Source organism: Rhinolophus hipposideros (assembly GCF_964194185.1).
Source record: "Rhinolophus hipposideros genome assembly, chromosome: 14".
Classification (NCBI taxonomy): Eukaryota; Metazoa; Chordata; class Mammalia; order Chiroptera; family Rhinolophidae; genus Rhinolophus; species Rhinolophus hipposideros.
The window spans coordinates 18,309,367-18,322,834 of record NC_138060.1 but is presented as its reverse complement, the minus strand read 5'-3'; the positions used below and the strand labels follow the sequence as shown (position 1 = coordinate 18,322,834).

General features: G+C 37.6%; 1 protein-coding gene across 2 annotated transcripts in view; it reads left to right on the top strand.

The window, feature by feature from the left end:
* The window catches only part of CACNA2D3 (calcium voltage-gated channel auxiliary subunit alpha2delta 3), an 853,665-nt gene extending 844,720 nt beyond the window's left edge, over positions 1 to 8,945 (top strand). For both annotated transcript variants that reach the window (XM_081073057.1, XM_081073056.1), the window contains 3 exons: positions 5,841 to 5,951; positions 6,169 to 6,256; positions 8,535 to 8,945. In XM_081073057.1, coding sequence (XP_080929183.1) covers positions 5,841 to 5,951; positions 6,169 to 6,256; positions 8,535 to 8,627 — 292 coding nt within the window. In that variant the 3' untranslated portion in view covers positions 8,628 to 8,945. The remainder of the gene's footprint in view (positions 1 to 5,840; positions 5,952 to 6,168; positions 6,257 to 8,534) is intronic.
* The last annotated feature ends 4,523 nt before the right edge of the window (positions 8,946 to 13,468 follow it).

Below are 13,468 nucleotides of genomic sequence, written 5' to 3'. Positions count from 1 at the left end.
GGAGCCTTCCGCTAAGAGGGTGCACGTGTGAAAACCAGTAATATTTTGCACTTGTCATTAAACATGGAGTATGCATGGAGTAATGACTCTGGATCTGCCCTCAGGGAGCTTGAGTGCTAGTAATTCCAGTACAGGAGGTCTGCTCCCACAATAGCCTGGGCTCTGGAGAATTGAGCTCTGCCCCTATTACTCTAGGAAGTTACTTAGCCTCGTGTTTCCCTATCTCTAAAATGGGCACAATTATGTCTTATTCATATAGCTTCTATCTGAGTTTATTTATCCTCTCTAAGTCCCAGTTTTCTCTAGTCTAAAATGAGATAATCAATACTCTTTGCCCTTAGCCTAGATTCCATTTTACAAATGTTTTAAGAATACATGAACACTTTTGCCTTACAAAGAACTTCAACTTGACAGATTATGTTCAAGCCTTCCTTGACAAGTGTTTTATCAGTCTTCTCGTCCCCCCTCCACTGCCCTCCAGTCCTCTTTTCCCTTCCTCGCTTGCTCTCTCTCCCATTGATGACATGGTAGAAGGATCAGACTTGAGGGTGGAGATGTGGGCTCAGCAGGCAGAAGGTGCCTGGAGGCAATACAGACTGGTTACATTGGAGAGATGCGAGCGCCAGTTTGTAGCTTGCCTCTAACCTGCTGAGCACTCATGAATTGTATCTGCGTGTCTCTGGCTGAGAATAGGAGTTGCCAATGAGTGGATTGGACGATGACATAGGTGAGAGCTATCAGTCTGGAGATGACATGGTCTATGCTTTATAAATATTTAATTTAAATTGGCCTTTCAATTCCTTCTTAGCTATGGTAAGATACTTCATATGTTCTGTTCTTTTATATTTGTGTTCAATTCACGTATGTTCTACTTTTTTTAGTCCATTTATACTTTCTATGTCTAACAGGAGCCATGAAATGCTTACTGATTTGCTATCTATTTTGAATATATCTGATAAGTCTTATCCATCCCATTTATTTTCCTTGTTCTCTGTAACAGAATTAAATACTCATATTCTTAAACATGCATACATTGTGTATAGTTTTGCAACATTATTTTACCACTTACTTTGTTTTGGATAGCCTTTCATGAGAGTAAATAGAGATCTCCTTTCATCTGGTGCCAAGTAAACCGTAGAAGCACATACTATTACTTATTTAATCATTCCTCTATTGATGGACATTCAGGTGGGTTTCATTTTTCTCTTCTCTCAATGAATGATGCTACTAAGAACATCTTTCTACATGACTTCTTGGGATCCTGAATAAGAGTTTCTCTTACTGAGAAGTAAAACGACTGAGAAAGATAGTATCGATCGTAGTAATAACAAATGGTTATAAAAGCTCACTTTCCCACAAGCAGTGTAGAATAATATTCACTTCTTTAGACTTTCCACCATTTGATATTACCACAGATTTAAATTTTTGCCAATGTGCTGGTGAACAGTTCATTTCATTATTTTAATTTTAATTTATATTTCTCTAATTTTTAGTGAGATTAAACACATATGTATATGTACACACAAACGCACACGTGCACATATGTATATAGGTATCAGTTGTTCCCCTGTGTTTTTTTTCTGTAAATTTTCTCATGGATTTTGATATTGCTTAAGGCAACCAACTTTCCTTCATCCCCCTTTTTATAAAACCCAACTTTATGCAATTGTCCATACTATTCTTTATATTTACTCCTCTGAGTGAATCTTAGGATCATCACCTCAAATTCCATTAAAAATCCTATTGGGATTTTGATTGAGATTGCTTTGAATTAAAGGGTTAATTGAAGGAGAAATTGCATCTTTAATATATGTGTTCCTTTCCACAACCATTGTACTCCCCTCTAATTTGTAGTTTGTCTTTTTATGTTCAGTAAATTGTGGTCATTTTCTTCATAAACAAATGTCTTTTAGTAGATACTGTCAATGCTCCTTTATTTCATAAATATTTTTTCATTGGTTATTGCTAGTGTCAGGGAAACTGTGGTTTTATATGCTGATTATGTAACTGGTCAGCTTGCTGAGTTCTTTTATTAGTTTTAATAATTGGTCAGTGGGTTTTCTATGAACACAGTGGTATCTGTTCCTTGGGTGATTTGGTAGTATTCACCCGGGTGTAGATTCTCAATGAGCATTTCAGGGTTTTTTTCAATGGCATTTGGTCTGCTTCTGTTTTTTATAGCATGGCCAAATGCTGAGAATTTCTACTTTGTCTCCAAAGGTGTGTTTGCTCCAAGTTTTTGAATTGTTTACAATAATATACATAATAGTCACTTAAAATATTTTAAATGTCTCCATATCTTTTGAGTTTTAATGTGACTTTGTGACTTCTTTTTTGACCAGTAATGCCAAAAGTTGATTTATGCCAATGTTTTTTTTTAAACCAGAGATTGGTTCTTTAAGTTATCTTCACGGTTTTATTTCCATTTTATTCGTCTGCTTTTATCTTCATGAAGTAATCCTGTCGTTGATTCTATAAATATTTACCGAGAATCTGCTGTGTCCCAGGCACAACTCTTACGTGCTGGAGATAACAGATAACCATGGGCAGAGAGAGGCAGCCTTCCTCCCATGGAAACCACAGTCTGTTGTGAGGGGCAGACAGTGAGTAGGTAAGGAGGAAGCAAAGGCAAAGGAGACCGAGAAGAAAGGTGGTGTCCTTGACAAGGACTGATTCTGTGACGTGGTAGGGACTCCAGCCTCATTAGAGTCGATTTGTGAAAGAAGGAGAGAAGTGAGAAAGTAAACAGACAGATTGTGTATAATTCTTGTAAGGAGTTGTATTATAAAGGAAGACAGAGAAACAGGGCAGTAGCTGGAGATAAGGTTAAGGGAAAGTTTTGTCTTTCCTGAGATGGGAGATATAACAGCCTGTTTGTAAACTGAAGGGAATGGCTAGTAGACTATTTGTGCAATAATCACCTCTCCTCTCTTCCATCAGTGACATCCTTGCAGAAGCCTGTGAGCTGGGCTTTGGTACAGCCCAGTGTACGAGAGGGAAGACCAAGTATAGGGCACTGGTGCAGCTTTATGTTCTTATTTTTCCAGCTTCTCAATTCAAAATTTTAGTTCATTTATTTGCAAACTTTTTTTTTCTTTTTCCAATAAAAATATTTAAGATCATACTGCACGGATCTGAGTCTGGGATGTTCTCAAATTCTCAAGGGTTAATTAAATAAGTTTTCTAATCTTTAATTTCCACTATTTGTACCTCTTTGCCCTTAATTTCTAACTGTACCCTACTGTAAAGAAGATATAATTGATGCTTTCTGTTCTTTGGAATGTGTTGCAGTTCCCTGTGGTCAAAAATAGTATAACTTACGTTCTACATTGTTTAGATCTGAAGAACTTTTGTTCTATATTTTAATAGATCATGCATTCATCAATCACTTCAATATTTCTGTCAATTTGTACACTATGATCATAAAAGTCCATGCCATTCCATTTTATACTATTATGCTATTTTTAATATGAAAAATTATTCACATTATACTATTTGCAGTATGAACTAATTACATTTAATGATTTTCACTTTGGATGTTTTCATAATAATGTTAACCTGTTTCTGTTCCACTCTTTTGTTGTTAGCATTTTTCTGGTACATCTTTTCCTGTCATCTGACATCTCTCATCCTGACATCTTTTCCATGTCAGTGTGTTTTAGGAGTGTCTGTTGCAAATATAATACTGATATTTTTATAAACCAAATTTAAGAGTCTCTGCCTTTTAGCATATGATCTAATCACCTCACATTTATTGTTATTGGTAATAATTTTAGGCTTATATTGTCAGTCTCTCTCTCTCTCTCTCTCTCCCCCCCTCTTTTTTTTCTCTCTCCCTCTGTCTGTGTGTGTGTTATTTACCATGCTATCTTGGATTGATCACGTTTTCATTTTTCATGGATTTTTTTAAAAAGTAACTATTCTTAAAATTGAAAACATAATTTTCTATCATTATCTACAGTTACTTAGAATCAATTTTCCTGTGGACCTCACTTACTTCTTACTTCCTTTCTTCCATTGCCTTAAAACTTTAAATATGTTGCTCTGTTTTATTCTTTTTAAGTACTCCCATTGAGATGTGGTATCATTGTCATTCCTCTTTAAGTAATTTGTTTTTAGAAGATTTTTAGGATTGGTCTATCTATATCTTTCATGATCTGAAGTTTCATGCATGCTTCAAGGACCCTTTTAATGAGAAAAAAATAATTTTCCTTTAATCAGAATATATTCTCCCCCATTGGAGTTTCTATTTCATATTTTAATCTCTTTAATCTCTTTCTCCTTTACTGTTTATCTGGTAGATTCATTTGGCTTAACTTTCAAGTCAACCATTTGTTCTTTAAAGTTGTATGATCTTGGTTTTGCATTTCTCTGAGACTCTGTTAACTTGCCTCCAACATGGAAATTATTGATTCTCTGATGAACACCTATTGTTAAAAGGGAAAGGGAAAGCAGAGATTTTTAAAGTTTTATTGAGACAGCAAGGTTGAATTTTTTCCTCAAGCCAAGGATAGTTGTGGAGAAGGATGGGAAGGGCAGAGAACAAGTTTCCTAGACTGTGGGTAATAGGTTAGGCATAGGGGAAACATTGTTGAGCAGTGGCATGCCCTGTTCCCTGTTATAGTGAAAAAGAAAACAAACAAACAAAAAACCACATAGTCGTAGGATATTAGATGAACAGGCACTGGGCATTTGTAAAAAGGAAGCCAGTTGTGTTGTAATCTTAGAGGCACTCTTATATAATTCAACATATGAGGTAGTAACAGGTAAAATTAAAAGGGGGCTCCTTTGCCTTTCTGTATAATTTCTCACAAAGCAGGATTCTTCTTCATTGGATGATTTTAGTAAAGCATGGTGATACACTCCAGATAGCAGAACAAATTTGTTGAGAGAAAGATGAATAATGATAAAATTTATGGAGAAAGTGAACATTTTGTTAGGTTATAGTCTCTTACATCCAACTAAATTGAATTAAATGAAATATCATGTAAAGTTATGTGACAGGGGTTCTAGGCCGGGGCTAAATAGTTAGCTAATCTGCTGGCTCTGGAAGAATATGAGATTTTGGTCTCTAGTTTTTCCTCGAACGAATCAGTGGAGTTTCTTGTTAAAGGAGTATTTTTATGGTGGTGTTACTTTGTCATTTCACTGTGTTGGGTACTGTAAGAAGCAGATGTCATTAAGTTACTTCAGTTGAACTAGCTGTGCTAAGGACATAATGTCAGAGCTGCCATCCAGCCTTATACCCGCACAAGTTGTACTCTTCGAAGAGCGGAACTTCATAAAGGACTAACGTCAATGTCATCAAAACACTGTGCCTGTATTCAGGGCAGACACTGTGAAGAGTGGTACAGGGAATGGTTTAGGAAGTTCACGTCATCTTTTCTCTTCAATATGACACAACATCAGTCTACCTTTGAGCCAAGGACGAGAGAAACATCCACGTAGAGAGGAACATCAAATGCAACTTTTGATGATGTTTTTTAGGAAGGAATGAGCTTGGAAAAGTCATCCCTCTTAGACCTTGGAAATTGAGGTGATGTAGTCAAATTTGACTCTACTGTTGTATGCCTATAAAAGTCTAGCTTTCCCAAGGTGAGTTTTATGGGCTGTATATGGCTATAGTTATAGGTTATAAGCTATTGTCTTCTTAGAGAAGCTTGGTATTTTAAAGTGAAGAGCCTCATGGAAGGAGGCAACATTAACAGTAAAGCGGTCTCTGAAACTTGCTTTCCAGTTACTACAGTGGTTACTCCCCGGGGGAAAAGTTTTCCTCACGGCTTTTTACTTGAGGAATGGTAAATGGTCACTCACTGTGACTGGGCCTCTTGTTCTAACAGGTCCTTTGTCATCCAGCAAATCCCAAGCAGCAATCTCTTCATGGTGGTGGTGGACAGCAGCTGCCTCTGTGAGTCCGTGGCCCCAATCACGATGGCACCCATTGAAATCAGGTATATCCTTTTGTGTGTAGGTCCAGCCACTATGGCTGAAGCCAGTAAGGGGGGTCAACAGTAAGGAATCCTGGGGGAGAAATATTAGGGAGGGGGAAATGACATCATTTCCACTGCCGGAGAGAGAAACATTGGTAAGAGAGTTTCGTACCAAGTTTTGACCTCTGAAATTCAGAGTAAGGGAAAGTAACATTTTGGAACTATGCCTTAACTACAGTCAACATAACGAATCTCTTAAGTGTGAACGTTTAAAAGCCCAGAAGATCAGAAGGCGTCCCGAATCTTGCCATGGCTTCCATCCTGAGGTAAGTCGGAAAACCTTTCCTTTTCTCCTTTTCCCATATGATTTGCCATGAGAATCTCACCATGGTCAAAGAACTATAACTAATAAATTTACTCATGAAAAAACAATCCCTTTCAGGCAAATCAAAGAAGAATATACGGGAAGGCTAATGGTACCCTACTTTCAGCCCCTTAATGCCTTCTTATTTCATCTGTGCTAATCATCTTTTCTTATTATATCTATGTATGTATTTTAATTCTTCTTTACTATCTTACCTACTGGGGATGTGCTGTCATTTTATCACTTTCCATTTATAACACACAAACTGGCTCTGATCTTCTTGGTTTATTTATTTCAAATTATGGCTTAAAATTATTTTCCCCTGCTTACTTTTAGATAGCCTTTCATTTACAAGAAATTCACGTACAGCAAAAGTAGCAATATCAATATCAGATAAAGGGTCACAGTTTATGAAGGTGGAATGGTAAGACTCTAAGCCCCATAACCACATGAAGTCACAACTACAAAGGCACTGCATTTACACTGAAAGCGATGATCAGAGGAAAATTCAGTTTACTAGTCAGAAAGGTGAGCTGACTACAGACTGAGATGAATTATAAGAGAACACCTCCTGCAGTACCATGGGCAAAAAAAAAATTTAAGTATAGCGAAAACAAAAGCTTTAAAAATTAACTCCACACCCACCCTGAAGAATGGTAAGCTTGCCTAGACCAACTACTACAGGGAAACTGGGAAGGTATCAGTTTTTAAAAAATGCCACCAGACTCAGATGAGTGTTAATCTCATCTTTAAATAGCAAATGATTTTGATGTTATTTAAACTATCCAAGTCTTAGAAAAGATTTTCAAGTAAGTATAGCACCAATAAGAAAGTGGAACTTACTAAGAATGTTCGCTTCTCTATTCAAAGGGGAATTCATATTATCCAAATATATGCTGAAAAGGACTTTGATAAAATTCATTGATCACCCCTAATAAAAGCTCTATGTAAAATGCAACCACAAACAACAGTTCCCCAAACACTAAAATCACTTCTTTTAAAACCAGAACTGTGTACTTAGACAATGTCACTAGAGCAGAAATCTTCTAGAATGAATAAGACAATTTGCTTTGGTAACTTGATACAAGAAAAACATTTTAAAAATCAGCATTTTTTCTGTAAGTTTCTAGACCTTGTAAGACGAGGTCAGTGGAACAGAATAGAAACTCTTACATATGACAAAGGTTCAAGTCAAAGGGAAGAATATAGATTAAACTTAAACAGTAAAATAACAGTCTTACAATATATCATAGGAATTGGACAGAACTTTCTATCCCAGACTGGAAAGCTATGGAAGAAAAACAGATTTATTTAGCGATGCAAAAATTATAACTTTTCTATATAAAAAAATAAATAACTTAAAGTCAGTAGCCAATTTATAGAACTTGAAAAAATATAAATCAAATTATAAAGAGCTTTTTAAACTAGTAAGTCAAGTTACTACATATAAAAATAAACCATGAACATGAAAGATACAAGCCTCTGGGTGATCAGAATATAGAGGTAACAATAAACTATCTAGGTATAGCCATCTAAGACAAAAATACCCCTTCAGTCTGTACCCCTACTCCTGGGCATCTTTACCATGGGCAGAGGTGGGGGCAAATATCATTGTCTGCTGAGGAGCTACATTCCGCACTCTTTGTAGCAATAAAGAACAGATGAGAAAATGAATGCCGATCAATAAGAAAACAGCTGAATGAAACAGAGCTAGAATAACGGAGTTGGAGAAACTTCCATCAGTCCATAGATAAAAAGCGTGCTGCAGAAAGTAATAAGTAATTTGATTTCATGTTTGTAAAACAGAGCCCTCCTTCCAAAATGAAAAGAAAGAAGAAACACAAAAACTTTCATAGCCAAGTCTCTGAAATGATCAGGCTCCTTAAATGTGGTATTTTACTTACATTCTGACAGGAAAATACTGGAAGTCCAATATTTTCCTTTTCCAATATGATCACAACGGACATCTCCACCAATAGTCCCTTACCTCTTGTATCTTCTACCTAATAGTATGCAAAGAGTAATGCTGAATATATTATGCTAGCAACTGAAACCAGAGATTCTCATCACTAACTTGGTGAAATTTAGACATTTTCATGTCCCTGAATTATCTAGGTTCCAAAATACTTTGTTCATACAATTGAAGAGCAGGGGCAGGCCTGGGCACTCAAGATACCTCAGAAAGTTTAAGGCTCTTTGACATGCACCTCAGCTCTAACCAACCCTGCCTTTCCCTGTAGGAGAATGCAAGGGAATGTGGGGGTGCGCCGAGTCTCCAGGCCAAGATGGTCCTTATCCTGTTCCCTCTGCTTTTGATGCTCTTCTCAAGGTGACACGGACAGAGATGTTCTCTTGGCATGCTAAATTATGGATAAACTGTGAACACAAATATGGTGCGACATAGGAGACATGAAATATAGTCCAACCATCAGCATCTCATGAATTTAAACTGTGCGTGATATAAACTCTTAAAGATATGTTGACAAAAATGTTATCTTTTTACTTTGCCGGTCATGTAAATGTGTTTGCTACATGATAACCACCCATCATCAGAAACGAGACTGCAAGTGGGCAGTGTCCCTTCTGCTTGAAACCCACCGAAACAAATTTAAAACTGTGTACTTTTTAAATAAAGTATATTAAAATCATAATCTCCTTGTTTGGGTTTTATTGTCATTTCGTTGCTGAAGGTACAGACTGAAAAGTGCATGAAAATGTTACCCATTCCACACACTAGGAAACGATGGTTGTTGGCAGAGACTTTTCTCTAAAGCAGATTCTAGACAAATATTTAACAATTGTTTTGATGCTCCACTCTCAGTTATAAAAATATTTACAGAAGGAAATAAAAATATCATCTACATGGGAAGAATTTATTACAGAGAATCTTGAATTTTATTGAACTAAACTTCAATAGAAATCATAATATGGATGAGAACACACGCTCCCATAATATTCAAGGTTTGAACTATTTGGCAATAGAAATAAAGAAGTCATAAATCCTAGGAATTCATTGTGAGAAGACTTGAAGAAGGAAAAGAACAATGACTACAAATGACTCTCAAACTTATTGCTTGAACATTTGGCTTCTGGCTTTCCCCATAAACAAGAGATGAAATTAGATCTCAAATATTACAAGATGTGAAACTACCCAGACCTGTAAGCGTTCCTAAAACACTGGATCCTGAACCAGAGAAAATAGATTCCATTGTATCATGGTTACCAAATAAAGTAGAAGAGTTTCCATGCCTAGGTAAAATCGAGAATGCTTTGCTTTGTAGAGCAGACATCTAAAAGCCATATGGAGAATACCACTTAAACTCTTTTTTGAAAAAGCCGCATTATGCTGTTGATATTTTACAAAAACTGATGTTATCGCACTACTTTATACCAAAGTGATTGCAGTATTTATAGGAATAACAATACTACAATGTTGTACTTCTTTAAATTACTATGTCTCCAGGGTTGTTAACAATGTAACAATACTATCTGCTGCCAAGCTGTCAAAATTTTAACAACAGTGCTGTAGTATTGTGACTATTGCAGTCAGTGATATTGTTCACTTCTGTGCACTAAGTAAACAAGTGATTTCATTTGTTGCTTACACAAATATCAAAATGCATTATGTTTACACAAAACAATCATATCATGTTTTTACAAAAATAACATCACATGACCTGCCCTTCTCCATTGAAATTCTACAGAACTGGCAACAATAGGTCAAGTATGTTACATTATAATGCCCATAATTTCATGTTAATACGAAAAATATGTGCACTAGAAATATTTATAATTTCCCTCCCTTCCTCATTCTAAACAATGAAGTGGCTTCATTTTTAGTGCATTGTTTTGTGACATCGGGACGGCAAGCATAGTTGAATCGTAGTTGAATCGTAGTGGCACTGTCAGACATCACCTTCATGTGAATGAGCCTCCCACCTAGCACCTCAGATTCTGTTCCCTCAGATGACTTCAGCCAACTGGCCACTCCATTTATCTACTTGGATATCTAATAATTTTCTCCAACTTACTGTGTCCAAAGCAGATATCTTGATCCCTGTCTACCATACTCTTTCCTCCCGACTGCCTCAGCTCCTCCAACCAAAACCTTGGAGCCACCCTTGTTTGTGTTTTCCCCCTCAGAGTTTCGTGAGCTCTGCCCTCTACTTCTCCCCATGCCTTCACTGCTGCCATCTTCTTTCAAGCCATTACCAGCTCCCTCACACTGCGTCCTCATTGGTCTCCTCTCCTCTGCTCTCTGCACTGCGCCCCCCCCCCAGTCCCCACTCTAGGGTCCATTCTCCACACAGCCACCAGAGCAATTTTTCTAAAACAAATATCAAATCATACCTTGGCCCACTGCAATTTTAGATCATACAGACCCCCTCTTCAAGTCAGTAGTAGTTCTCAAACTCGTCTGTGCATGAGAGTCACCTGGGGAACTTTCAAAACTCTTGGCTTTTCAGGGCAGGACCCAGGCATTCATATTCTTCAAACACTCCCCATGATGCTAATATGAAGGCAAGTTTGGGAACCTGTGGGCCATCCAGGGTCTCAGCCTTCCTCGCTGGCCCTTCCTCGTGCTAGCTACTTTGTCCCATACGCACTAAACTCTGCCAGCCAGCCTATGTCTTTGAAAACCCAGGCTTTTCCTATACCTGTGCCCTCTACTTAGAAGCTTCCAGATGCTGGTTTTTATGAAGCTGTTCCTTCTTACCTTTCGTGCTGAGCTCAAATATCCCTTCCTCAAAGACACCCTGGGAAAGTAGCCCTTCTCCCACAGTTGTACTACCCAGCTTTTATTTTTTCTTTAAGCCTGTATCTGGAATAATTTATGTTCATTGTCTCCTCCTGTGTTGTAGCTCCACGAGGGCAAAGATCTCCCTGATATTGTTTGTGGCTTTGTCTCCAGCTCCTAGAGCAGTGTCTGGCCTGTAATAAAAATCAAACCACCACCAACAATCACAAACTGGCAATGAACATTTACTGAAATCTGACTCTTCACCTGGTGCCATTCAAAATGCTTACCGGTTTGATTAACCCGTGTGAGCTTTACAACAGACTGAGGGAGTAGATGCAATTACTGTCTCCATTTTACGGAGGAAGCAACATGGGCACAGGAAGGAAAGTAACTTTCCTGACTCTTGGTTTGAACCATCCTGCATTACCTTTATTGCACACATGAGTAGAAAGTACTGTATTTTGAATGCAGTAAATATGTAGCCACCGTGTTATAAGAAGCTGTTTCTAATCCTACTTACCAAATATATCATTAAAATCTACTATTGGATATCACCCTTAATGTGTCAAATGCTGCTGAATTATAGTATCCTGAACTAGAAATACTGCCATCTTGGCCTACTCCCTATTTGAGGGGACCAGGTTCTGCTACAGTGCAGAACCACGGCACGTTGCACTGATCCCTATTGATCCATGGTACCTAGTATTGTAATGGTCAAGGGTAAAAGGGTGGAGTAAGGCCCTGCCTCTTACTGTCTGTAGCACCTTCAGGTAACTTGCTTGTTGAGTCTCAGTTTTCTCATCAGTGAAATGGGAATAATAGCAGGTGTATGAAATGATGAGGCAAAGCTGTCTGCATGGAACCTCCTAAACAGAAGGCTTTGCTAAATCGTATTGTGGGGGGTGGTTTATTAATATGATGAATTAGCAATACACGTGTACCCTGGCAGAGTGTCAGCCCTATTGATATTGGAGCTACTACAGTATAAATGTGACTGCACAATTTTTACTTTAACATAATACAAACTAGCACTATTTCAAACACTGTAGGTATCCTTGTATAATCTAATGTCTTTATATTCATGTCACTGCAAATAGAAAGCGTATAACTATAGTGTGCTAGCATTACTGCTACTCAGATTGTAAGGTGAAGGGTCTAGGCTGACATAACGCAGCTCAGCACTGCATGGTATAATTTCTGTTCCCACAATTGCATGTAATAAAGCAAAGCACAAAATCACATTGCTGCTGCCAGCATTGGTTGTCTTCAGTTACTTCCCTCAGCCTGTGCCATGCTGTGTGGCTCTAAACTATAATATTGTGTGTCCCGGTATGTTAGGCTGCCAAGTATCTTAACAAAAATCCTACCACCAAATTTTGTGCCAAACACCATCCTACTGTAATTATCCCAGCTCCAAATGGTTAAGAAGAAACGATTGGTGAGAGATAAATATTTCAGTGGCATGTTTTTAAGAAGATATTGTCACCATGGCACGACATCTCACCACTGACCATGGCATCAAGACTACTAAATGATAATCACATTGTCCTTGTATTTCTATGTAATTCTATATTGTCCCCAAATGTGCTGTTCAGTTATTCAGCCACTGCATAATCCCCAAGCTGTAGCAATAAGCTTGGGGTAGAGACGGGTGCATTTATTGAATGCTGACTGTGGAAAGCACTTCACAATAATTATTTCACATCAGTCCTTACACTAATTTTGGCACACGCTGTGGGAAGGCACACGTTGCAAATTACAAGTCTAAGGTTCGGAGAGATTACACTACTTGGCCAAGTCATACAGGCAGTGATGGAGAAAGCCAGAATTTAATGCCACCTTAATGGATCCCCATCTATGTTCTGTTTACTTTGCCACTCATGTCAACTTTTACCATGTCACTTCCTTTCCTCTCCACGTGCTATCACAGAGACTCAGTAAGTAGCAATTTCATGAGGCCATATTGCATTATATTGTCTGTAATGCTGGCACCAGCATTACTCCTGTTTTATATTTTTAAGATTTTTATTAAAAATATCGCTAACAGACAAACATTGTATTAGTTGCAGGGATACAGAATAGTTATTCAACATTTATGTACCTAAAGACGTGATCACTGTGATAAGTCCAGCAACCATCTGACACTGTACCACGTATCACAATATTATTGACTATATTCCCTAGGTTGTACATTACATCCCCATGACTTATTTGTTTCATACCTAGAAATTTAGACCTCTTATTCCCCCTAACATTTCCTTCCCCGCCTTTTCAAATTTTTCAATTACAATTGGCATTTTATACTATTTTATATTAATTTCAGGTGTACAGTATAGTGGTTAGACATTTATATAATTTAAGAAGTGGTCCCCCTGACTAGTCCAGTACCCAGCTGGCACTATACATAGTTATTACCATATCGTTGACTATATT